Below are 25,013 nucleotides of genomic sequence, written 5' to 3'. Positions count from 1 at the left end.
AAGAGACAAAAAGCCGATATCACAGTCTCCGATTAACGTGAACCTCCGATTAAACTCACTCTTCGTCTCTTTCTAGAGGGACAGTTAGAAAGAGATGAAGAGTGGATTTAATCGGACTAATCGGAGACTGTGATATCGACCCGAAAAAGATACAAGAAAGACAGTGGAAACGAAAGATTAAAGGGATATCGGATCACGGAGACAAACTGGATTCAATCGATCAAATTAAATCGGAGCTCGGTCAAAGTCGTCATTCCAAATTCCAAAATCGCGCTCCTCGCGATTATCGTGCGATATTACCGCGATTACCAATGCCTGATTTCGGCTCGCTGCTTCCCGTCGCGGCCGCGACGGTTGCCGAGAGGGCGTTAGCGCGCGGCGCGGCCTCGCCGCTCGCCGCGCATTTTTCCTTCCCCGCCGAGCTAACGCGACACCCGTAGGCGAAGCGTGTCGGTCGTTCCTTAAACAGGCGGTCTCGCCCCGTCAATGTGTCGGTTATCAGCCGGCTCACAGCTCACAGCCCAGTGCGCTTGCGGTTGCGGACAGTCCGGCAGTTCGCCGTGGAAGCTGGCTGGAAGCGTCACGCCACGCCGCGCCGCGCCGCGCCACGCAACTCCTACACGACGACGCGGACGACGTGCCGCCGCGTTGCCGCCGCGCCAAGGACGCGCCGACGGGCGACGACAGGCGTCGACGACGCCTCTTCGCCTCTCCTCTCTTTTTTTTTCCCCACTCCCCGACGGTCTCCGGCCTCGAGTTCACCGTCGGTCGACCAGCGCCACGTCGAGAAGCGCCGCTTCGAAAATTCGTGCGCGTCGTACACCCCGGTGTCGGTCCCGTGGCTCGTGGCCCCCGGTGTACCGCGAGAACGCGCGTCTTCGCGGCGTCAGAGAAGGTACAAGGTACGCGGGAGACACGGAGCGACGAGCGGCGAGCGGCGAGCGGAGAAGAGGGAAGGATCCTCGTTGGAATCCCGGCCTTCGCGCGGAAACCTACCGACGGCCAAGCGCGACCCCTCGGCCACCGCGTCCCCGCCGTCGTTTTTGTCTCGCAAAAGGTAGGTAGTCCGACGGTCTCGGCACGCCGCGACCGGCGTTTGTACTTGTAACTTGTAACTCTCCGGTTTTAATATCGCCGCGCGAACGTGTGCGATATGTAAATACGCGACGTGTCAGGACCCTACGAGAAAGAGAAAGAGAGAAAGAGAGAGAGAGGGAGACGGAGCGAAGGAGCGGAAGGACAGGACGATTAGACGCACGAGGGGTATTCCGACGGGATTCTACCTCGATGCGCGTTGAATGGAACTCAATGGGACTCGCCGAAAAGCAGGCGCGTCGAGACGTCGCGACAGGTTCGGTATCCGCGTCGCTGAAAATTTAATCGGAATTAAATTATGTATAATATACTTCTATTTATTTATTTATTATTTGCGTAGGGCCGACAAGTGCTCCAGTGGCGCACGTGGTCAGCGCACGGTACCTATTAAAGCGTAGGGCCGACGATCCGCGAAAGCACGCGCTCGCTGTATTTCGTTTCGCCGCCCGGCGACGCATCATTTACAATTCCTCCGGCGCGGAAACGCGTCGCGCGTCCTTTGCGCTCGACGGCTGAATTAAAAATATATCTTTTATACGTTGACCACCTGGAAATACCGGTGACGCGAGAGAGGGGGGGCTCCTTTCGTGTGTAAAACCGAAAAAATCGTGAATTGACCCCGGGCAGCGACGCGCGTCTTCGTTGCTCCGAAATTGGCGGCGTTCCTCGCGCGAGAGCGCAGCGCGAAAAACGGGGATAAATTCTCCGCGAGGAGGAAGCGCGATCCCCGGGGATTCGATTAAGTTCCACGCGGACATTGGACGATAACGATATAGGAGACGAGATCGCGTAAATTCGCGGCGAGGGGGCACGGACGCGTATATACGATCGACAAACGCGATCGGCGCCGCATTTATCTATCTCCGCTTTATTTTTTTCTCTAAAAATGAAACGTTACAACGGCCGACCGTGCCTCGATCGAGTGGCCACGTCGATATTAGCGACGCCGACGCCGCGACGTAGAGGAAGATACCCCGCGATAAAGCATCGTAGATATCGTTCTCGCGGAGCGGAGAGCGCCGCGCCGCGCCGCGTGCGCGCGACATGCGCAACATTGTTTTGCAAGTGCAAGGTTACGCGTAACGCACGCTGCGCGTGTACCCGACTGATTATTTCCCGCCGGTAAACGGCCTCGATTTGCCGCCGTGTCTCACCGCGCGAGAGTCGCGTCGGCGCGGATCTAACTACCAAAAATCGCGTCTCATTCTCAAGTTGCATGGTTTCCGCGAGACGATGAACGAAATCGAGAGCCGGGGCCCGCGCCGTTCTCCCCCGTCGTTTTCCATCGCGCTTTCCTCGAAACCGAGACAGGTATACGGGAAATGGAAACGGATCTTCGATTCATTTTCACTCTCCGCGAAAGCACGAAAATGGGGAAAAGAGCTCGAGGATCGGCCGCGCGGCCGCCGCACGAAAGTCGGACGGGATTCGGTCGACGATGCCGCGGCGCGCCGTGAGATTTCCGATATACACGTGCCGCGACTGGGTAACGGAAAGTTGACCGGAATAGCGAGCGGAAAGCGATTTGCTCGCGCGGCACAAACGGGGCTCGTTCGACAAATCTCACCGCGCACCGGTGCGGTGGCACCAAATCTTCCTCGCGAGACCATGCACACGCGGACTTCGCGCGGCGCGCATTTTCGCACACATTATTTTCCGCAATGACCGATATTTCGGCGACGCATTTTCGTCGAATGCGAAAATGCGCGGGGTCGCGGCAAATCGATCGTTGTACTTTTGCCAGAGTCCCGTGCCAAAAGCAAAAGCGCGCGAAAAGCGGAAGAGGAAAATATTTATCTCTATATCGTGAAAAATTGGACGATCTCCGTATATAATGCTGCCGTTGTTGGAAGAGCACACGCTTGCCGCGAAATAACACGGATGACACGTGTGGCTTCGCTCGAGCGCGTTTACGCCGTTTGCTCGACAACGCGAGCGGAGCGCGCGCGTGCGGCGAGTTCTCTCGCGCGGCAAAGCTTTGTATCGCGCTGTAATCGTTTACATTGCATTTCCATTTTTTTTTGTGACAGAGATAAAAGACACTCGCGCGGCGAGACCACGCGCAAAGATATACGTAATTTATTCTACCGTCGCGATATAGAAAACGATAAGCGTCGCTCTCTACTCGAGAGATTTAAAATTTAAACTCCGCTATCCCCGGAAAGAGCTCGGACGTTCTCTCTCTCTCTCTCTCTCTCTCTCTCTCTCTCTCTCTCTCTCTCTCTCTCTCTCTCTCTCCCTCTCTCTCTCTCGTTTCCTCCGCAGCCGCGTCGTTGCGAACACAAAAACACAATTGTGACGTCGGCTCCGCGAGAAATAACGCGAATCTTTATTTCTCGACGCCTCGCATACGTCGAGATAGATTGGTCTTTTTTCGCGCCGCCATTCGTGCCGCCCGCGACGTAATCGGGAATCTTCGTTCCCCGGCAGGCGGATTGACCGCCGCGAAATCCGATCCGCTCTAAGTCGGAGTCGCGGGAATGCGGTTTGACTTATGACGTCAGAGGCGAACAAATATGTTTATCAATGTCGGATGATAAAAAAAAAAGTAGGAAAGAGGAAGGAACAGCCTCGGGACGGTCGGCGCTTAGCTGTTACGTAAACGGCCGGGCAACGCGCGCGCGTCGCATTGTTCTCCGCGCGGGTCGTAGTCGTAACTCGTATTAAAACGATCGTCTCCCTATCTTCCGCACCTGCATGCGTCGCGACGACGCCCGATCTTCGGAGGGATCTTATCTCGCGATCCGACGTCAGCGCCAGTCATATCGCTAATTGCTTTTATGTGTCAACAAGCCAACGACCCCACCGGCAATCGCCGCGGGATCGCGTCGCGTTACGCACACGTTTCGCAAACTACCGTGTATATCCCGCGTGACGTCCCCGTCCCCGAGCGCCGTTTACGACGCGTGGGCGTTATTTGCTGAAGGAACGATCGATATCGTTGCGTATAGATATAAGTATCGCGGTTGCGATGCCGAGCCTATTGTCCTTCCGGATCCGTCCGTTCTCGCAAGATATTCGAAAAGATCGGGACGAAAAAGAAGCGTTTTCTCTCTGGTCGTTGCGAAAAGAAAACGCAGCGACGACGATGCCTTATTCCGTACTTGGTTCCGGATCGATAAATGTCAAATTTAACCGTTAAACGCGCAACTTTAGCATTGTGAGTATTTTTAAAATAAATAATGACTGCTTCGGAAACTGTAAAAAAAATATTTAAAAAATTCTTCTTTATTAAATTCTTTGAAACGTTTTGTATACCCTTTTTTGTCCCAGCGGACTGACGACGTACCTACGTGCGGAAAAGAGCCATTATAGATGTTCAAAGTGTATTTTTAATTGGAACTTTACATAAGGGAGAGTACACGGAGCATTGAAAAGTCGTTAAGGGTTACATCGATAAACGCACAACGCACAAGTTTCAAGGGTGGGGCTGATTGCTTCTTGAAAAATAACGTTTGAGCTTGAGAATAGCGAAACATTTGGGCACTACCGTATGCTATTTACGTGAGGATGTAAGACACGCGCGCGCGTGAAGTCAGCTTTTAAAAAAAAAAGTGCGGCCCATTCGAAACCGGACGCGCACGTACATACCGCGATATCGAATCATTAAAATGCCATACGTGCGATTGGATTAATGTTTATGGATCTCGCATGCATGTCGATCGATTCTCGCGTGCGTAATCTTCGTAAGGATACGCTTCGAAGATTCGAACTTCGCCGGGGATCCGCGAGCTTCGCCGCAAATGCACATTTGATGGGTTAAACGCAGACTGTACTCAAAGCCTCTCCCCTACTTTCTTCGTCAACGAGAACAACGAACGGGAAATAATGTGGGCAGCAAATGAGAGAATAGACGAGAGGATATTTATAGAAAATTCGAGACGAGAGACCGATAACGAGATTGTAATATCGTCGTAAACGGAAAAGAACGTCGTTACGTCGCGCAAAACGAGCCTGTAGACATATACGACGATCCAAGGGCGTTTTATATTAGATACAATCGCTTTTATCGTCCTTTAGCGTAATCGGAACGATTAGCCGTTCCGAAGTGACATCCAAAAATAGCACGCTCCGAGGGTGAACGGGGCAGGGCGACGCGGAGCCATTAGTACATTAGGCCGATGAGCGGAGAGAGAGTTCGGAGGCGCAGATCGGAAGTTTCAATGCACGTATCGGTTGACGATCGTGTTGGCTAACGATCGTCGAAACGCTATATCGTGAGCGGACGTGGCCGATATCGATCGAGGGAACGTGTAGCGCGAGTATATGGGTATATACAGAATCGTGTAACGGAAGAATCGCGTCGAGGCACGCACGTCGATTTCGTCTGTCCTACCGCCAATCGGGTAACCCCAACCCCATCCAAGGTTGATTCCCCTGGGAACCTCGCGAGCGACCGATTTTATTCGATTTTCCCCTCGGATTTGGTGCGTCCTCGAACGCACTCGAGCCACTTCTCGCTCGCGCGTCTCTCCGTTGCGTTCTCGATGGCCATCGATGGACGACGGCGTCGTTGTCCGGCTAATCATCGCGACAGCGGGAGGAGGTTGTTCTGCTCGCGCACCTGCAGCTGCACCACCTCGTCCAGCCCCGAAATCGAGGAACCACCGGACGGATTTTGTGAGTGCGTTGAGGGGCGCGCGTCTCTCTCTCTCTCTCTCTCTCTCTCTCTCTTTCTTTTTCGCGCTGGAAAACGATCCTATAGATAACGGTTGCGAGTTGGTTTACTTCCTTCCTTCTCGTTGTTTCCTCTTCCGGTTCGCGCTGATGCTCATTAGCGACAATGTCCTGGCGATTGTTCCGAACACGTATAAGTGGTTCCAGATCCAAGTTGATCTCTTTCTCTATTTTTTTTCTCTTTTTTTTTCCACCGCGTCGCTCAATTGGATCCTAACATGTACACACACCGCGGCTAGTAATTATCAATTTATCCTATGAATAACATGCCCGCGCGCGCGCGCGCGACACCTGCGATTCGATGTCGCTGCTCGGACAGCCGTGTCGCTTTATCACTCACGACAGCGAAACCGAATACCGAGCGAAGCGTCGTATTGCCTCGCGTTGTACTCGCTTTAATGAATTATCGATAATGGTCCCCCCTCCGTTCTCCCCATCGCCCCCGCACCCTCGTGACAGAGCGATGTTCCGTCTTGATTCCAGTGCAGCGCCGTTGGATTAACGCTCTCGAGATATTGTGTGCTATCGCGTTGCAAGATGATCTCCCCCCGTCTCTCTCGCTGCTTGCGGGTGTCCTTAATCTTTGATTAATTGTATGATGAAAAAAAAAATTACTATTCGGTTTGCGCCGTATACTACGCTGCCGGCCGTGTCCGATAACCAAGACGCGAATGCGCTTAAGTATAAACAATCTAATGCGCGATGGCAGCAACCGCGTTGTCACGCGGCACTGCCTCTTTTGTCCTTTTGTTTCCGCTCGCGTTGCCTTATTAGAAGCACGATTCGTGGCAGAGTGGACTCGTCTCTCGGTATAGATATATATGAAAGAAAGAAAAAAAAGAAGAGACAGCTATAAAAAATACAAAAGCTTGAAAAGTTTGTCGATTGGTTTGCAGGTTCGCGGAACGCAGTCAAGCTGGCTGCCTCCGGCGGTAATCCCGCCGCTGCCGCCGCCGTCGCCGCATCCGCGCATCCTCCCGTGCTTTGGAGCTCCCGCAGGAAGCCGGGTAAGTCCTTTCATCCGTTTGACACGTCGCTCACGGCGATTTCCAGCCAATGTCGGCCCCGCGTCGAACGAGCGTGTCCCGCGGGGGACGGCGTTTGTAAGTATACGACGATTGGGCGAGCGTATGCCTCATAGCCTCCCCGCGAGGGATACAGCGGGGGGTAAAAGCGAATTGGGGTTCCGATTAGTTCCGCGACAAATCTGTTCGCGTATTACCAACTTTTGTGCTTCGTACAGAATAGATTTAGAATTGCGAAGAATGAATCGTCGGACAGCTGTAAATCTTTATCATTTTTGTCAAGTTTGTTGAAAAAAAAAAATCGTTAAACGTGTCGCCAAGGAACGTTTCCTTCCTTCGTCTTCCTTGTTACAATCTTCGTGGTCTCAGAGAATGCGGTAGAACGAGACATCTGTAGATTTATCGAATTAACCTGGGGGGTTAATTTCAGTGCGACAGACTAATTTGATACGATTGACGAGTCGCATGCTCGTTTGACCCGGCACGCCTAATCCTGAATCTTTTACCCACAGCTTTCTCTCGTTCTCCCTCCTTCTCACTCCGACACGGGCAGCGCCGCGTTTCTCGTTTCCATTTACTTCTGCGAAAAGAAAAGAACCTGCTTTGTCACGCCTCGTCGGGTACATTTTAGTTATTTCAATTTTACGTCAATTTTATCGCTGGCTCGGTGTTCCGCTTTTGACTTGAAAAGCCGCGCGCCGCGCTCGATCTTGAGCGAAGCAATCGGCCCGCGCGGTCCGTCTTACGATTATTCTCAGTGATTAGTCGGCAGCGCGTTTCAGCGCGCGGAGCGGAAAGCACTCGAATGGATACGTCAATTAGGATGCGGCTAATTTACGAAGGTTACGGCCTTCCGCTCTCGCGCGCGCGTGTAGGAGCCCTCGAGTGGTTATATCGCGCCTGCTCCGGTCGGAAGACGAAGAGAAAATGGCAGCGCGGAAAAACTCTTGACGTAGAAAAAGATCGTAGATCGCCGGTCGTGATGGGTGCGGGCATCGTATTGTCATTGGAATTATAGCGGGCGTGTCAATGCCGAGGAGAGCACGAACTTGCGACGAACGTGCGCCCAGATCGGTCAAGGTTACGATGGTATATCTACGACGTGTCACGTATAGAAGTCGCCACTCCTACAACCGCGCGATGCATCGATGACGGGATACTCTTCTTGCCGAGAGAACGTATATTATATATCGAAATTTACAATAGTCGAGCAAATCGTCGTGAATTGAAAACACCTGTAGGCAGAAATAGAGGAAGAGAAGATTAGAACTGCGAGCGCAATAAGCGTATAAGTGTCTTAATTATGACTCTTAAGATAACGATCGCAGGAATGCCAGGTGTTTCACGTTCGCGGTGTACCGAGGATCATCTTCGCCGGCGCAATTAAGTCGAACGAAGTAACGTCACGGGCTACTCGTCACAATACACAATACGCGTGTAATCCCAATTGAAATTGCTATTTCTCTAGTTGCCGAATCGCCAGAAATAAGTTTCAAGATTTATTAGTAGAGAAAAAAGAAGAGAGAGAGAATGGCACGGGAGAAGCCCTCGGCGAGTCCAAAAACAATTAGAGTCTCGTGATTGTTGGGCTATCGCGAGGCAATAAACGTATATCATCCGCGAAGAGAAATCCGTCCGTCCGTGAGCCAGCTGCTGTACGGCGAGCAATTCCGTTACAACTTACAACGTACAGCGCGAAGCGCGAAGAAGCAAGTACGCGTGGAATCGACCCGAGAAAGAGAGAGAGAGAGAGAGAGAGAGAGAGAGAGAGAGAGAGAGAGAGAGAGAGAGAGATCGAACGTCGCCGAGAGTGGCCTCGCGTTTAAAACTTCTTATCGTCAACTACAGCCGCGTAGTTGGACTACACGGCGTAAAAAAGCGAAAGATCGCGTAAATCTTTCTGCTCCGCTATATACGTCGGAATAAATCGGCTTCTATTCTTCGTGCAATGTCGCTATCTATCGCGTTCGACGCCGATGTGTGGATTGGTAATATTCTCCCGCTCGTTTCCATAGTGGCGCGCTTCATTAATAAATGAACGTGGATAATTTAACCTACGCGGACCGTAATTTTCCAGTAGAAAATAATTGCTCGAGTTGACCGTGATCTACGACGTGATCCGCGTTAGGTCTTCCGGCACTCCTCGCAAATCTAATAGAAGCGATGGCACGTGATCTGTCTTAATTATTTAAGTACGAGAGAGTGAGAGAGAAAAAAAAGAATTCGTCTGATTTTTCGCTTCTGACGTCTCAGGAGCTGCGGTGGATGATTTAGGAGGCTGAGTTCTGCGCGAAAAAAGAAAAGATCTCGGCGGCGTTTCGCCGCCGTCTTTTAACGCTGACGCCAAACTCCACCGAGTTATCTCGATATACCGTGGCGATACCACGAACGCTACCTCATCAGTTGCATAATCCGACGCGACGCCTCGCTCGTGTACGTGTATGGCGCAACGCGCGCGGTGCACGCGTACGTGCGCGCTCGCGCGCTTACACATATAGTTTCCACGCGGAATAACGCGTCAAATATTAAAATTCTTTCATTTTAATGCGCCGTAACGCGTCGTGACGCGTCAGGAAGAAATGAGCGCGCGTTTAACCACCGGAAGCGCGCGTTTAATCAGCGAACACGCGCGAGACATGCGGGAATCGAGAGAGTGGAACTCGTTTCGAACAATCTGTAGTGAAATCTCCAAAATTGTGCCGAAATTCAGGATAGAACTCTGCTTACGAGCTTGTCGTGGAGTGCAAAAACATTTAAGAGACAGAATGCATACATAAAAATATATAAAAGATACATAAAAAGACACGTCCGTATATTTATGTAACATTACGACTAAAATATATATTTATGTAATAACGAAAATTCTGTTCTGAAATGTGACGCGTCTGAAACTAGACCACCTAAAGTGAGTTTACGAGAAAAGAGGAAAAAGAACGAAATATAAATCCTCTCTTTATTTTTCCTATCTTGGCTCGACAGTAACGCGTATTTCCCGTTTTTATTTACTTAGACTCGACGACTCGAGCAGCCGCAATTTACAAATTTCAAGCCTCTTTATCGTTTACGTGAGTTGCGTTATAGAGAAGTGATGACTAATTTGTTTCGGTATCTGGAACGAGGGAGAGAGAGAGAGAGAGGGGGGGGGCATGGCATTTTTCGCCTCTGGTCCGATATCTTCGGCGTGAATTCTATAAAAAGGTGAAAATGGAATAATCGTAAGAAGTGCATTTTTCGACGGCATTCATCAATATCTTTGATGAATCTATCCCACCCCTCTTTCTTTCGGAATAAAACAGATCGACGAAATATAAAATGACTACTCGGTCGAATGTAACGAGACCTCGTTTTTGTTCTCCGCGTTGCCTCCCTCCTTCCATCTGGTGACGCGTGCACGGGTACACGCATTCGTACACGCGTGTATAGTTATCGCGCGAATGTGACGATGCAAACGTATTATGTATAAACGAAGCGAGATAAAGGGGGTATTTATCTCGCTGGGCTGACTCGCGATCGACAAAACTTTTTCCTATCGCGGTTACACGGGGCTTGTACGAATATCGCCGAGTGTAATTTTCGTTCGTATGTCGTGCCGCAACACGACGGTTCGTATTTCCCCGAGACAAGTCTGAGGCATCTTGCTCCCTTGATTTCGGTTACGATTCCCCGATAATTTCATATGCTCCGAAAATAGAGACGTGCAGAGCGACGTTAGAAACTTTGTCTCCCTCTCTTTCCCTCTGCTCCTCCTTCCCTCTCTCCCCCCCCCTCTCTCTCTCTCTCTCTTCCCCTTCTCTTCTCGTTTGGAGTCACATCACGCCGCACCGCACCGCGACTCAACTGAACTGAACTCAAGTCGATTCTACTCAACCCGACTCTTAACAGTCGCAACTAAACTCGCGCGCGGAGTACCACGCGCGCGTCCTCGAAAGACGAATCCTCGCGCGTATACAACGAGATTCACGCCGTTCGCGACACACGAGGGGAAGGAGAAATCTCGAGTTCCGGAGGCGCGCCGCGACTTTCCTGGAAGAAATATATGCGTTTGCGCGCTGTGCGACTTCTCGGGCGCGAATTCGGCAGACAGTCCGAGTTCTTGGCGAGAGCGTGATTCTGCGTGACGCGAGATAACGGGGTGGCCGACGCGACGGTCTCGAAATCTCGCGGGTTCTGAACTCCGATCGCGTCGACGCGACCGTGAGATTGCGTGGTTGCGAAATTCACGGCGGTACCTGTCGCCGCGCGCGTCGAGAGTGCGATTACGTAGAAGATAAGAGACGGCCTCGTGGACCGTGATCTCTCGCGGAGTTGCATCCTGGTTTTTCCGCGTCGCAGAGACGATTCGCGTGATTCGTGCGACAAAGCGGCGAGGAAACCGAGGCGAGTCGGCGCGGCGCGGCGCGGCGCGGCGCGGCGGCGGCGACGCGACGCGATCGACTTTCGGAGGAGCCGAAAAACTTGCCGGATTTTTTTTGAATTAGCTGACGAGGCTCGACTCGCCGTCTCTCGCGCTCGCGCGTCGGCCACGTGGGTGTTATATTCGGGCCTAGAATTTGCGCCTCCCTCCTCCGGGAGGAGGTCGTACGTGGGAGACGTATTATTGTGCCAACGAGTTCATTCATCGTGCGGATTCCAGCCCGCCGGAAGTGACGAGGAACGACGACTTCCCCGCTGGTGGTGGCGGCGGTTGGCGATGGTGCGGTGGCGGTGGTGGTGGTGGTAGTGGTGCGCGTATATACCAGTCGAGCGTTGCATCGCGCATACGTTGCGCGCACTCGCGTGCACACGCGCGTGCTGACCTAGAGGAAGCGAAAGGAGAGAAGGAAGGACCGAAGGAGAGGATGTCGACTCGCCGCCGGGCGACCGCGACCGCGTCGCGCGGCGAGATGCAGCGTCCTGTTGTCGGTCGACGGCCAGTCGCTCTTTGAAGCTTTCGCCTTATCGACGATGGACTGGAGTGGTCGGACAGACCGCGCGAGGCAACGAGAGGTCGTGCACCGTGTATCGTTATTGTTTCCTCGTTGGGCCGATTCCGCGCCGCGGTCGCTGACGCGACTATGCAGCTGAAGAAAGCGATGCTTAAGATATTCGATCAATGTGAGTTTTCGACCGCGCGAGAAAACGCGCGCCGCTCTCCGTCGTTCCTAATAATAATAATTTTCCCCCTTTGCTCCCGGTCTCTCTCTCTCTCTCTCTCTCTCTCTCTCTCTCTCTCTCCCTCCCTCCCGCGCGCGCGCGCAAAATAGCGATGAAAGAGTCGCGCGCGCCGCTCTAAAACATCTCGAAGCTACAGCGTATACGCGCGTGATGAACGGGCGACGGTTTAGGCCGACGGATGAACGCGCGCGTTTCACATCCATCTGTATGCGTAACACGGGACGGGACGGGACGATGCGCGCGTGCGTTACGCGGCAGCGTGATTCCCTCGTGCGCAGCATGGGCCCCCATTAGAGGCCCCCGGATCGTAATAGCGTAATAACGACAGGGCGCGGGTCGCATTGGACTGCGAGACATCGCGGAAAACCCGACGACTCCGCCGCGTAGCAGGCGAACACGGGGAGCTTCGTGCTAGCGCTGTTATCCGGAGAAGTCGCGAATGCGCCAACGGTTTGCGGGAGAAGTCGTTGATCCGCTCTGTCCCTGAAAAATATGTAACGCGGTGTACCAATGGGATTTGTCAAATTCCTATCTAATCTAACAGCTTAATGCTCATTTTTCTCAATGCAGATTAACTTTCATTCCGGTTTAACTCACTTTTCATCGTCTAATTTCAACTATTAGAAAAGGATGAAAAGAGTAAGTTGAACCAAGTTTAAAGCTAATCTGCATTGGTGGAAATGGATACAAGTCGTAATAAAAGTTTTAAATTAATTTTTGCCTTTAGGTAAAATTAATTGTCCTGATAAAATTATCAAAATCGATGTAAAACTTTTCTTTTTTACTACGCAGAGCGACGGTAAAGATACAGCTATGTGGTACTTGAGGTTTATCGTGCCCCCCGCCCCTCCTCCCCCGTTAGTAACGTCGAGTTAACGTACGCGTCTTTGGTATATATGGCACGGTTTAAATTCCAGTAAGAAAGATTGAATTTCGGCTGGAGGAGAAAGACACGCATACGTCGTTTAATACGATACCTCCCACATATTTACGCGCGCACTGATACGCGACGGCGCCCCGCAGCGGGCGCGGGCGCGGGCGCTATAGCGCAGCTGTTTTCGTTTCCCGTTATCGCTCGTTCGACGATCCGGCGATATCTTCCCGAACGTAAACGTAGACGCGCTTTTCGACGAGCTACGTGTGCACATGTATACACGTGTGGCCCGAAAAGCGATACGTCGGCCGGCGTCGATCGTCATCGCGCCTGAAATAAGAAGTTGGCGACCGAAGAAAAGCGCGCGAGAGACGCGGGCGCGGGCGCGGAAAATTCGACGCGCGTTTTAAATAAAAATACACGGAGTATACGTACCGCGAAAAAAGAGAAAATTATAACGCCACGCCGCGCGTCTCGCTGTCGATTTACAACGATGCTAATGTCGCGATAAGATTCTCAGTTAACGATAAGACTTATCGCGGGCCGAGAGCCGTACAATCTTTGAATTTAAAACGAAATTTCCATCGCGCACTCAGCTCGGATCGTCCTCGGGGTATCGCGCGTTTCATTTATCGATGAAACTGTTTATTTACGTATTTGGCAGATAATTATACCGACGACACCCGCGCGTTATCGAGAAAAACAAAATAACAACAATGGTTAGCCCGTGTCGTCGATGGCCAAATCTTATCGCGTTGTTGCGTCACGCGCGCGTATACTCTCGCTCGAAAAGGAAAAGAACGAGGAGATCGCTGAATTTTGTGAGTTTCGCGATGGGAGTCGGACTATGTTGAACGCAGGAATAAATACATAGATGAGTAGAAATGGCCTTTTACAACGAACATATCGACTTTTCGCAAAAAATAACCTATTAAACTATTGATTGAAATTCTGTCAAAGTCAGGGTTGCGAACGTGGTCGTTAGAAATTTTATCGATTTTCTCAATTCTGAAGCACGCTTGATCTGATCTCGTAAATTTCTCGTAAATCGAGACGGTAATCTTTACCGGATTAAATAGCGTAAAAATGGACAAAACAAACTTCCAAGTGCATCTATTTTGTTTCTTTCACCGAAACGGAATCAGGTGCCACACACGGCAACTGACCTCCGATCGTGAGAGATGCAAGCGCGTTCTTTTGCGGCACACGTTATACCGACTGCGGTAGCCGAGGCGAATACACGACGACGCGTATTTGCATTGGCCAAGGTACTTAACTGCCGCTATTTCGTTGCGTAACTTAACAGATTACGAGAAACGACGGGTTCCTCGCGATGACGCGCGACTTTCGTCCTCGATCCACGAACGGCGTTTGCTCCTCGTCCCCCGATGTTCTTCGCTCCGATTTAGACAAATCTCGCCCGCGGATATAACCATGGAGTTAGTTACTCATCTATCTCGAGTATCTCTCGATCTCAATTTCCTTTTTTGCGAAGTAACTTTGCGTAATCGAGATAACTTTTCCCTATACATACGCGATAGAGATTTATAATGACGGAAGAGCCGGGAGAAAGCGGAAGGAAGGTGTGGTGTGACACGCTGGGGCGCTAAAGTCGAGAGTACGCGCGTCCGCGTGACTTCGCGCGCGCTTTACGACCTGCGGCCTGCACGACGCGTGCGTGCGTGCGTGCACGCACACGCGTGACGATTGAGTTTAATATAGCCGCGTGTCGCGCCGCCTCGCGTCGCCTAACGTTTACCTCGACGCATGCCGAAAGTGGAGCCCCGACGAGACGAGAGAGAGCTCTCTTCCTCCTCTCCTTTGGAAGAAAAGTCAGCCGTGAAAAATGGTTGCACGGCTTTCGTCTCCAAGTCCCGACACTCCCGCCTCTCCCCCAGTCTCTCGCCCGGGTATGCCGCCCCGAAATCTCGGATACGTGAAATGTCGGCGCACGTTAAGCCGATATCCGTTACTTTTGCCGCGCATTTGTTTACGTTACTCTTTTTTTGGTTCAACCGGGTTCCCGTTGTCCGATGGCTCCGATTATTTGCGCGATCTCGGTAAAGTTAAACACATCCCCCGCTTTTCGATTCCCCCCCGTCGATCTCGAGCACTTTCTCAAACACATCCGAAGATTCCACGGCAGAGATAAACGGCGCACCTCCCGTTGATTACGTTGAAATCCTGAAAATAGAACCGACCACGTCAGCTTGGCGGAGACGAAGATACTTTTCGATATCGGTCTCGGAAAGAAAACTCAAGTGTGTCTGTCCGTGATTTAAATAACGGAAATAACGACGCGGTTTAAATATCTGGAATAACGACCGACGATTTCGATAAAATTTCCATCGCGCATTTTCATTGTTCTTGTAAGGTCAGTGTTTTCGTAATCTTATCACGCTTAAAACGTCCGGTTTTGCCGATGATCGTGAAACGAAAGCGCCTCTTTCCGCACGTTTTTGCTCGTATATACATTTTCAGTAATGATCGAGGAACGTTGACAGGTCTCACGATCAGTAGCCGCCAACGTTATAGGTAGGCCACTAATCGAACGACTGTTAATTAACGATGAGGCTGGAGATAAAACACACGGTGGAACGGAAACGCGCCGGCAAACGACACAAAACAGGCGAGACAACCGCGAATCGATTTATTTTTCTCGCACGAACTTGGAGAAAAAAGAAAGAACGGTAGCATTGAACTTGACGGTAGCGCTGGCCAAGTCCGCGGACTTTCCGGGGCGAAGGGGCAAGGGGGGAGGAGAGTCTGGTGCTGTCAGAAAACGAAGAACCGGCGACCGGTCCGAGAGCAGGTTTCAGTGGCCTCTCTCGTTGCGTACGTTCGAACGCGAACGCGAATATGCGAACGCTGGGGTACCGAGGGGAGCCCGAGGAGCCCGGCGGAACGTTGCATTGGGAGGGATCGACGCCCCGCCGAAAGACGATAAATCCTTTTTTCGCCTTTAACCGTCCTTCCACCTTTCTTTCGGGTCCTTCGACCTTGCCTCGATCGCGATTACACGGGCCCGGGCACGCGGTTTCGAGCCGCTTCCGCTTTCTGGGAAACTGGTTCGTCCGCGCTGTCGTTTACGTCATCGAGAATCAGCATCTCCGAATATGATTCCACTAAATCTCTTTCTCTCTCCCTCTATTAAACAAACACACACACGCACACGCGCACACATTCGCTCACTCAATCGCTCACAACTCGCTCTCCGAACGAGAGAATTTAAAGCGATCACGTGGTATACGAACAGCAAGGGATCTTCTGGCGTCCGTAATAGTTTTCGGCCTTTCGATCTTACTGCGTGGAATTCTCGAGATTCGTAGTTCCTGGAAGCAGTGACCTGGCAGCAGTCATCCGCTTTCCAGAAAATAATACATAGGGGGATGTTCGCGGTTACCGCTAGGTCGCCTCAGTGAGATCCCAACGCGGCAAGGTACACCATTTCCGGAGCTCGGAAACTGGTTCAAAGTGATATCAGGCGGAAATTTCTCAAAGCATTGAGTCCGGCAAAGCCGCTCTAATCTCGGGGTTAATCGACTAGTTTACCTCAGAGGTTCGTATCAGTTTTAAATATTCGTACTTCTGATGTGTTTCCTCCTTTCGCATAAAAAAAAAAATCTGAAAGTCTGTTTGATTAATCACGCGTACTTAATGGAGCTACGTTTGCAACGTGTCTCCCGGGAGAGTTCACAGATACGTGACGGAGAGAACGATCGTTCGATCGGCCGGTCGCCCGCGACTGGCCGAGCAAAAGCTCGAGACAGGCGAGATCGGTGGCGAGCAGATAGGTCAGCTTGGCGCCATCGGGCCGAGGCGAGGCGCGTGAAGGCCGGTCGGTCGGTCGGTTTCTTGGCTTTCCGACGCGCGCTATCATTGCCGTTCGCCACAACCACAACCGTGCGAAACTGGCCGGCGTGTTTGCGCCGCGCGCCGCGACACACATATCGTCCGCCTTTTGTGTAACTATTCGCCTCTCGCGCGCATACGGCCCGTCACGCGAGGAGCCGTCGTCCGCGTATCCGCGAGGAATGAACGGAAAGATGATTATTTCGAGAGAGACGCAGAAACGTGGATACTACGGGCGCCGTTCGGCGTTCACCTGAACCGTCCGCGAAGGCTTCGTTCGCGAGCCGAGTATGGCCTGGCAACGACCCGAGACCTTGCGCAACCGAGTGAAAAGATCGCGAAAATGGTATGCTCTGCTCTCCTCGCGGTGATCCTCGCGATCGTCCGACGCGTATACTTACTCCGGCGGAAAATAAAATGGGATCGATCACGGGAGGAGAAAGCTTCGCGTAAAGTGTGTGTGTGTGTTCACGTCGAAACAGTCGTGCCGACGAATTCCATGCAATTTGGAGATCGTTACTTCGTTACTTGAAAATCGCTCCGTCGAAATCTCTTGAAAGTGATAGCACCGGTTCGCGCGCGCGCTCGCAAATTGTAATCGGACGGTGGACTTTTAAATCCTGAAAAAAAAAAATCTTGAATCGACAGTAGCGAAAACATTCCACGAATAACGCGGGAGCGACGGGGCGTCGCGTTATCGGAATGAATTTGCCGTATAGATAATTTAATCGAATTTTACGATGCGCGCCGATTATCAGCCGACTGTAGCTTAGCGTGAGCTTTATTTCCAGTTGTTTGGCTGCCACTATCTTCGTGTAGTAATGATTATCGTGTTCCCGCTTCCCGCGCGCTGTCGTCACCAACGAGCGGCGAAAGCAATGACGTTCGCCGGGGGACTCGTTAAACCTAAAATATAAGTCATCGCGAATGTGCGCTGACCGTCCGCATAATTCTATTTTCTTATTACGCGCACATACGCGCGACGTACGAGTGGTACGAGGTGCTCTTCGGCGCATTTCCTTCAAATTGTGAACTCTTGGAAACAGTAAGCCTCCAAGGAAAACCAATGGACAACAAGATTACATATATCCTTCAATTATAACTTGGAGTAAACTTTAACGGAACACGAGGCTTTAGTTACAATGGCGCACGATTGGAAGTTGCGATAAATGACGAAGTTCCTCGATATCTTCTTTACGGGAAAGTTGACTCGAAATTGACCAATTCGCGGATTGCAGTACGCTTCGCCACTCTATAGTCTATATACGGTCGATGAAAAAAGTGTTTGCACAACCAGACAACTTTATTCGAAGGAATAATACATGCATAATTATACAAATTGTGTCCATAAGTAATTTATTACATACGATATATGTATTCGTAATTATATATAAAGTTATTGTGAGAAAACTGGGTGTGTAAATACTTTTTTAATCCACCGTATAACAAATTAAAGATGCACGCCGCGCTCGCGTGCGTCGGTTCGTCCGCGCGCGCGCGCAACTTAAACGGACCATCGTTATTCAGTGCGTGTTCAAGAATCGAATTTGTCAGAGTAACATCAAAGAACAGAGAGGGAGGGAGGGAGAAGGAAAGACAGAAGTATAAAGGAACGCAGGAACACATTGGCCCACCCACGTATACCATATTGTTTCTCTACGTAAAGCATCGTCGATCGAGCACTGCTTGGATTTCCGGTTCACTCTAAAGGCTAAATATAATGACGTTACAGCGACATTGCGTAATGCACTTGCGGCCTGTGCGATGAAATGTTTCCCGCGATTCTCGTCTCCGCTCCGCGCGGAAAGTAACGTTAGCTTTTGGGAAAAATGGAAAATATATAAGGGGAGACGATAACGATTCCACAATGTGTTCGTCCAGTTACGTCACCCAGTTGCGAAACACCCCGTACCACCGCGCGTCGTCGAAAAAGCCAATATTCCGCGTGGTTACTCCGCTCTGTAGCGACATCCGTATACGTATATTGTATACATCAGCCCGTACAGTTCACAATCGACGGTTCGTATGAGCAGGACCGAAGCGACGCGACGCGCGGTAACTCATCCGTGAAGAGAACGCGCGCTCGTCTCGTATAGGAAATTTACCCGGTAATCCGTGTCGGGTTTTTCCACGGATTTCGTTTGCCTCTCGATCGTACGTCCGTTCCTGCAACGGGCTCTCGATTTTCTCGCGCGGACTCCGCGCCGTATCGAGGTAATGCGATCGAAAAATTAAGTATTCGCAAAACACTCCGTGTTTTGTGTCTATTTTTTCGGTCACCTTAACCGTTTCTCGATACCGCGCGGAATGACAAAGCGATCTACCTTGAAAAGTGTCGTGCATTTACGTCGAAAAACGACATCGACGATCTTGAAATCCCAAAAACTGTAATCTCGAAAGAGATCCTTATCAACGATAAGATTTCGTCTTCTCAGAACAAATAATTTCTTCGCGGCATACATTTTCATCGAAAACAACGGAGGTGTTTGGGATAGTCGCTGGATAAAAGGGACCAGTCAATCGAATTACTTAATCGACGATCGGCTGGAAAATCCCAGGGACAATTTTCCCCTCGGTTAGAACGGGCCGATATACGACGATAAAATCCGCGTGAGAGAGTTGGGGTGCGGCGCATGGTGAATAAAAATAAAAATACAACTTTTACAGACTGGATTCGGAGTTAGTCACGAACAATCGCGAACGAACGTTTCACGATGCCGTAGGAGTTTTATACTTTCTTGAAATGGAATTTGAAAAATAAGAGAACTGGCGACAACAGCTCTTTTATTTCAATCCGGTTAAACTTGAGTCGTAATATACTTTTTTTCGACAGGAATCTCGAAATGCCATCTGGAGTTTCCAGAAAAGAGTTAGATTCCTGAGAAAAGATTGTATCTATGGGAACCTAGGAAATGTGTTCGTCCCATATCTCTTTCGCTTCTTATCTTCGTGTTTAATCGTAGAATTCTTCAGAGGCGTAGAATTCTTTGAAGCGTACAGAGTATACATCCATCAGTTATACCAAATTTCTGTAAGCGAGGTGCTAGTTTTGTAGGCAGATTGTGTTTTGAAACGAAACGAGACATCACATAAGTACGCATCAGTAATTGTCTTTCGCACTTAATTAATACGAATACACTTCGTAATATGATTTCGCAGTCTTTGCGGCAAGTAAAGTTTGCTTGTCAAAATCGGTCGATAAAACTTCAACTTATTAGTTAAATATAATAATAACACGATCGGCAAAGATATTCGAACAATTTAGAAAATAACGTTATGAAAAGTTGAATTCTGCCCGTGACAGTTGTTGTTTTTTTTTCCCACACGATCTCCCGCGAGAAGCGTGATTATTCGCTGCGTTAGCGAGGCGAGTTGAATACTTCGTGTAATTAACGGACGGAAAACAATGAAAATTGCAGGCCTGCAGTTTCGGAGCATCGAGGAGCCGAGGATGACGGCGGAGACGGCGGCCCCCTGCGTGCAAGGGGTACAGGGAGCCCAGAGCGGTGTGGCGAGCCAGAATATGCTGCAACAGGTGCAGGATGGAAACGGTGGCAGCGGTGGCAGCGGCGCTTATTATTCCTCGACCTCGACGGCGTACGATCCGGAATACGCCCGTATGGAGGCCTGGCTCGACGAGCATCCCGACTTCGTCAACGATTACTTTCTCAGGTAATCGCTGCCTCCGGATTGACGGCGGATGAAATGGATAGACTCATCGACGGTCTCGTACTATCGTTCTTGAAAAATGTTAAAAATAGCCACAGCTAAATTGCCTCTGTCGCGTTCTATATCTTTTTCCCTTTTTTCATCACGTGTTTTTTTTTCTTCTGTTTGCACGCGTTATCTATTTTTCATCGCGATACTTTCCAAGCTATTTTTACGTAGATGTTAGAAAGCATCGTAATAAAAAAATAGATGGAACACACGCACATTTATATATATATTATTAGTTTTGGGTTTTTCGGTAGGAAAGTGACGCGGCAGACCGTGGACATGTGGCTGGTGTCACACGCGACGCCGACCTCGTCGTCCAGCAGTTGCGTGGAGCTCTCGAGTCCGACCCACGTCGGGACTGGTAACTCGTCCTCCGGACGAGGCGGTGCCGGTGGCTCGGGTGCCACGACACCGGTACGCAAAATCTCGGCGCACGAGTTCGAGCGCGGAGGCCTTCTGAAGCCGATCGTCAACACGATCGACGGCACGCCGACCTTCTTGAGCGTGTCGACGGGCGACGCGGGTCAGCCGGGCGGGCCGCAAGTTGGATCCGGTAATTCGAACCGGCCGCAAAGGCGATCGAGACACGAGCTCAGGCACCTCGACGAGAAGGATCTCATTTTCGAGCTGGTAGGTTCTTCGATATGATGATATCGCTATAGTCTCTCTCTATCCTTGAACAGTTTAACTTTTGCAAGGTCTCTACAGGTTAAGGACATTTGCAACGAGCTGGAGGTGAGATCGTTGTGCCATAAGATCCTGCAGAATGTGAGCACGCTCCTTCACGCGGATCGCGGTTCGTTGTTTCTCGTCCAAGGAGAGAGAAGCGGCGCCGCCGCTGTTACCAACGCACCATCCTCTCCGAATCATGAGGCCGTTGCGAGCAACTCCAACAACGAACACAATCCGCTGCGCGATCAATCTTCTACGAGGAGCAGGTGTCTGGTGTCGAAGCTATTCGATGTCTGTTCGAGATCGACGTTGATTGAGATGGAAAAGAAAGACGAAATTAAGATTCCCTGGGGTACCGGAATCGTCGGATACGTCGCTGAAAGTGGGGAGCCTGTCAATATACCGGACGCTTACAAGGCAAGACCTGGAAATACCGTTTCACCGAACGATCAGCACTTTTCCTTCTTTCGTTATCTAATGAGAACGCGCTGCGTTTCGCATCTGTTTCATCGATTATTAATCATTGGGAATTCTCGATGAATCATGATTTGTTTATATTTGAAATGCGATTGCTTTCGATGTAAACAGATGTGCACGCGTATACATTATCTTACACGAGTAGAGATCTTATCTCTATCTCGATAATCACTAATTTCGCGAGGGTAATTCGATACGTTATTTCGCTTCGTTGCGTACCCGAGAAACTCGGGCGGAGATGCTTGAATTAACAACGCGTATCCAATGTCTATGAAGTTAAAAATGATTTAAACTTTAAACGTTTCAGGATTCGAGGTTTAATCGCGAAATTGATGCGTTAACGGGATACCGTACGCGTGCCTTACTGTGCATGCCTATTAAGGATTGCAACGGTGACGTAATCGGGGTGGCACAGGTGATCAACAAACTCGGCAACGAGAGCCAATTCACCACGCAGGACGAGAAGGTTTTCGCCGGTTATTTACAGTTCTGCGGTATCGGTTTAAGAAACGCTCAGCTTTACGAAAAAAGTCAATTAGAGGTGAAGAGAAATCAGGTGAGCGCCAATTTCGTCGAATCGCTCGAAACGATGAGAAGAAGGATCTAATTCGTCTTGGTATTAACAATTAGGTTTTACTGGATTTGGCTAGAATGATTTTCGAGGAACAAAGTACGATAGAGCACATGGTTTTTAGAATTCTTACGCACACGCAATCGTTGATCCAATGCCAACGTGTTCAGGTAATGAACGTAAACGTTCGCCGTGAGGAGAACGCAATTACGCGAGCGAAGGAGTTGTACGTTGCAATGTCGTGATTGCTTTCAGGTGTTGCTCGTACACAAAGCTTCAAAGGGAAGTTTCTCGCGCGTTTTCGATTTCGAAGCGAACGATCTCGCTGGCGAGGATTCAAATTCTCGCACTAGGTGAATCAAGTTTGTAATTACTTTAGTTGTTTGTTCGATAAGTTTATTCTCCAGAGATTTAACAAATCCTTCTCTTTCTTGCAGTCCTTTCGAGAGTAGGTTTCCTATTAATGTTGGCATCACGGGTTACGTAGCGACAACCGGTGAGGTAAGTATTGCTCGATTAATAATTTCTTTCTAAACATTAGTACCCGAGACGATATATAAGAGATTTTTCAGACTGTCAATATACCGAACGCTTACGAAGATCCGAAATTCGATCCGTTGGTGGACGACGGTACCGGCTTTAGGCATCGTACGATTCTTTGTATGGCCATCAAGAATTCGTCCGCTCAGATAATCGGCGTCATTCAGCTGATCAATAAATTCGACGATCTGCCTTTCACGAAGAACGATGAAAATTTTGTCGAGGCGTTTGCGATCTTCTGCGGGATGGGAATTCATAATACGCACATGTGAGTGTACTTGTGTATCTTGGGTCTATCTCGAACATTCGACTTGACTTATCGGGTCTTCAGGTATGAGAAGGCTGTGATAGCGATGGCAAAACAAAGCGTCACTTTAGAAGTACTGAGTTACCATGCATCGGCGTCGTTGGAGGACGCGCAGAGACTGAGGGTTGGTATGCTTTCAGCTTCGCGATATCTCAGCTATAATTTTCAAACCGTTGAACGTTCGTTCAATCGTATATTCTCTATCTCGGCAGAGTTTAAGGGTTCCGTCATCGGCGCATTTTAAACTGCACGATTTCAAGTTTGACGATATACACATGGAAGACGACGAAACTCTTACCGCGTGTCTCAGGATGTTTCTCGACTTGGATTTCGTCGAACGATTTCACATCGACTATGACGTACTTTGTCGTTGGTTGTTGAGCGTAAAAAAGAACTATCGGAACGTTACGTATCACAATTGGCGACACGCCTTTAACGTGGCCCAAATGATGTTTGCTATATTGACGGTGAGTTTTTTCTTTTATATCGATTATAATTTGTGAAACGGGAATTGTAATTGTTACATTGTTACTAGGCTACACAATGGTGGAAGATCTTTGGTGAAATTGAATGTCTCGCGCTTATCATCGCCTGTTTGTGTCACGATCTCGATCATCGTGGAACAAACAATTCTTTTCAAATTAAGTGAGCATTTTTTTACTTTCGCACATTAATTTACGTCCCTTAACTGATTACGGCGAGTTTTGTGTACGAGATATGATCCTTTCGTTTTTAGAGCCTCGTCGCCACTGGCACAGCTGTACTCGACCTCGACGATGGAGCATCATCACTTCGATCAGTGCCTGATGATTTTGAGCAGCCAGGGAAATCAAATTCTGTCAAATCTCTCGCCAGAAGAATATTCGCGCGTGGTAAAGGTTCTTGAAGAAGCGATACTCTCTACCGATCTGGCCGTTTACTTTAGAAAGCGCGGGGCTTTTCTTAATCTAGCACGCAGTGGTGGCTACAACTGGGCGTTCGGTGATCATCGAGAGCTTCTACGTGGGATGCTGATGACAGTCTGTGATCTGGCTGCCATCACGAAACCGTGGGAGGTTGAAAAGAGAGTAGCCGAACTCGTTAGTAGCGAGTTTTTCGAACAGGGCGACATAGAGAGGCGGACTCTTAACATTACACCTATCGTGAGTAGCGTAAAGTAAACATAATTTATACAAAAAAAAAATATTCTCACATAAACGTTTCTGGTATTGCAGGACATTATGAATCGAGAAAAAGAGGACCAGCTACCGATGATGCAAGTCGGCTTTATCGACTCGATCTGTCTACCTATCTATGAGGTAGGTACAGCGCGACAAGGTTTTTTTTTTTTTTTATGTTTGAAAATTCTAACTCATCTTTCCGCATCTATGCTTACCTCGACAGGCGTTCGCCCATCTGTCGGACAAACTTGTGCCGCTCGTCGACGGGGTCAGTATGAACAAGCAACATTGGTTGGAGATTGCTGAGAGCGACCATCAGGCGGAGACCTGCACGAATCACGATAGGACGCCGTCAACATCGGCGTCCGACAACGATGAGACCAGCGAACAAGCGGACCAATAGTCATTACGATGACGTTACTGGCTATTAAAGTCGAATGTACCAAACGCAAGCGTATCATTCGCCAGTCGTCAGAAAGAGAAATACGGGATATGGTTTATTGTCCTCGCGGGCCGTTTCCCGCGACGTCCATTTTCCTCGTCTCAATTATCACGGCCTGTGTCCTGCGCGAATACGAATAGGTGATCCGTCCGTTTAACGGACTCTGCGTTAATTCTTTCCCGTCAATTTCTACAGATCTGTTGATCAAATAGATCGAATATACAACTCTCTCACGTTGAAACGTGTGTCTTAATCAAAATTATTCTGTAAATTTGATATATAACAAATTGAAGAAGCTAAATGTGACGAAATGAACAATCTTGTGAAATATGATGAGAAAGATCTTTGTTCTCTCTCTCTCTCTCTCTCTCTCTCTCTCTCTCTCTCTCTCTCTCTCTCTCTCTCTCTCTCTCTCTCTCTCTCTCTCTCTCTCTCTCTCTCTCTCTCTCT

The 25,013-nt window shown here is 49.7% G+C and overlaps 1 protein-coding gene across 4 annotated transcripts; it reads left to right on the top strand.

Moving 5' to 3' along the window:
• The first annotated feature begins 471 nt into the window (after positions 1-471).
• LOC143903990 (dual 3',5'-cyclic-AMP and -GMP phosphodiesterase 11) lies at positions 472-25,013 on the top strand. Of its 4 annotated transcripts, none has more exons than XM_077418161.1 (16): positions 472-1,057; positions 6,669-6,779; positions 20,097-20,349; positions 20,649-21,024; positions 21,103-21,483; positions 21,851-22,099; positions 22,174-22,284; positions 22,370-22,467; positions 22,552-22,615; positions 22,687-22,922; positions 22,986-23,085; positions 23,174-23,428; positions 23,497-23,606; positions 23,698-24,103; positions 24,176-24,259; positions 24,345-25,013. In XM_077418161.1, the coding sequence occupies exons 1-16, from the start codon at positions 487-489 to the stop codon at positions 24,522-24,524; spliced, it is 3,585 nt and encodes a 1,194-aa protein (XP_077274287.1). In that variant the 5' UTR covers positions 472-486; the 3' UTR covers positions 24,525-25,013. The 4 variants fall into 4 exon arrangements, with proteins under 4 accessions (XP_077274287.1, XP_077274286.1, XP_077274289.1 ...); XM_077418160.1 differs by having other exon boundaries at positions 20,631-21,024; XM_077418163.1 differs by lacking the exons at positions 472-1,057; positions 6,669-6,779 and adding an exon at positions 10,687-11,891.

The sequence above is a fragment of the Temnothorax americanus genome, unplaced genomic scaffold (assembly GCF_048541705.1).
Source record: "Temnothorax americanus isolate GAGA-0224 unplaced genomic scaffold, ASM4854170v1 Scaffold5, whole genome shotgun sequence".
Lineage (NCBI taxonomy): Eukaryota > Metazoa > Arthropoda > Insecta > Hymenoptera > Formicidae > Temnothorax > Temnothorax americanus.
This window is presented reverse-complemented; position numbering and strand designations above follow the sequence as displayed.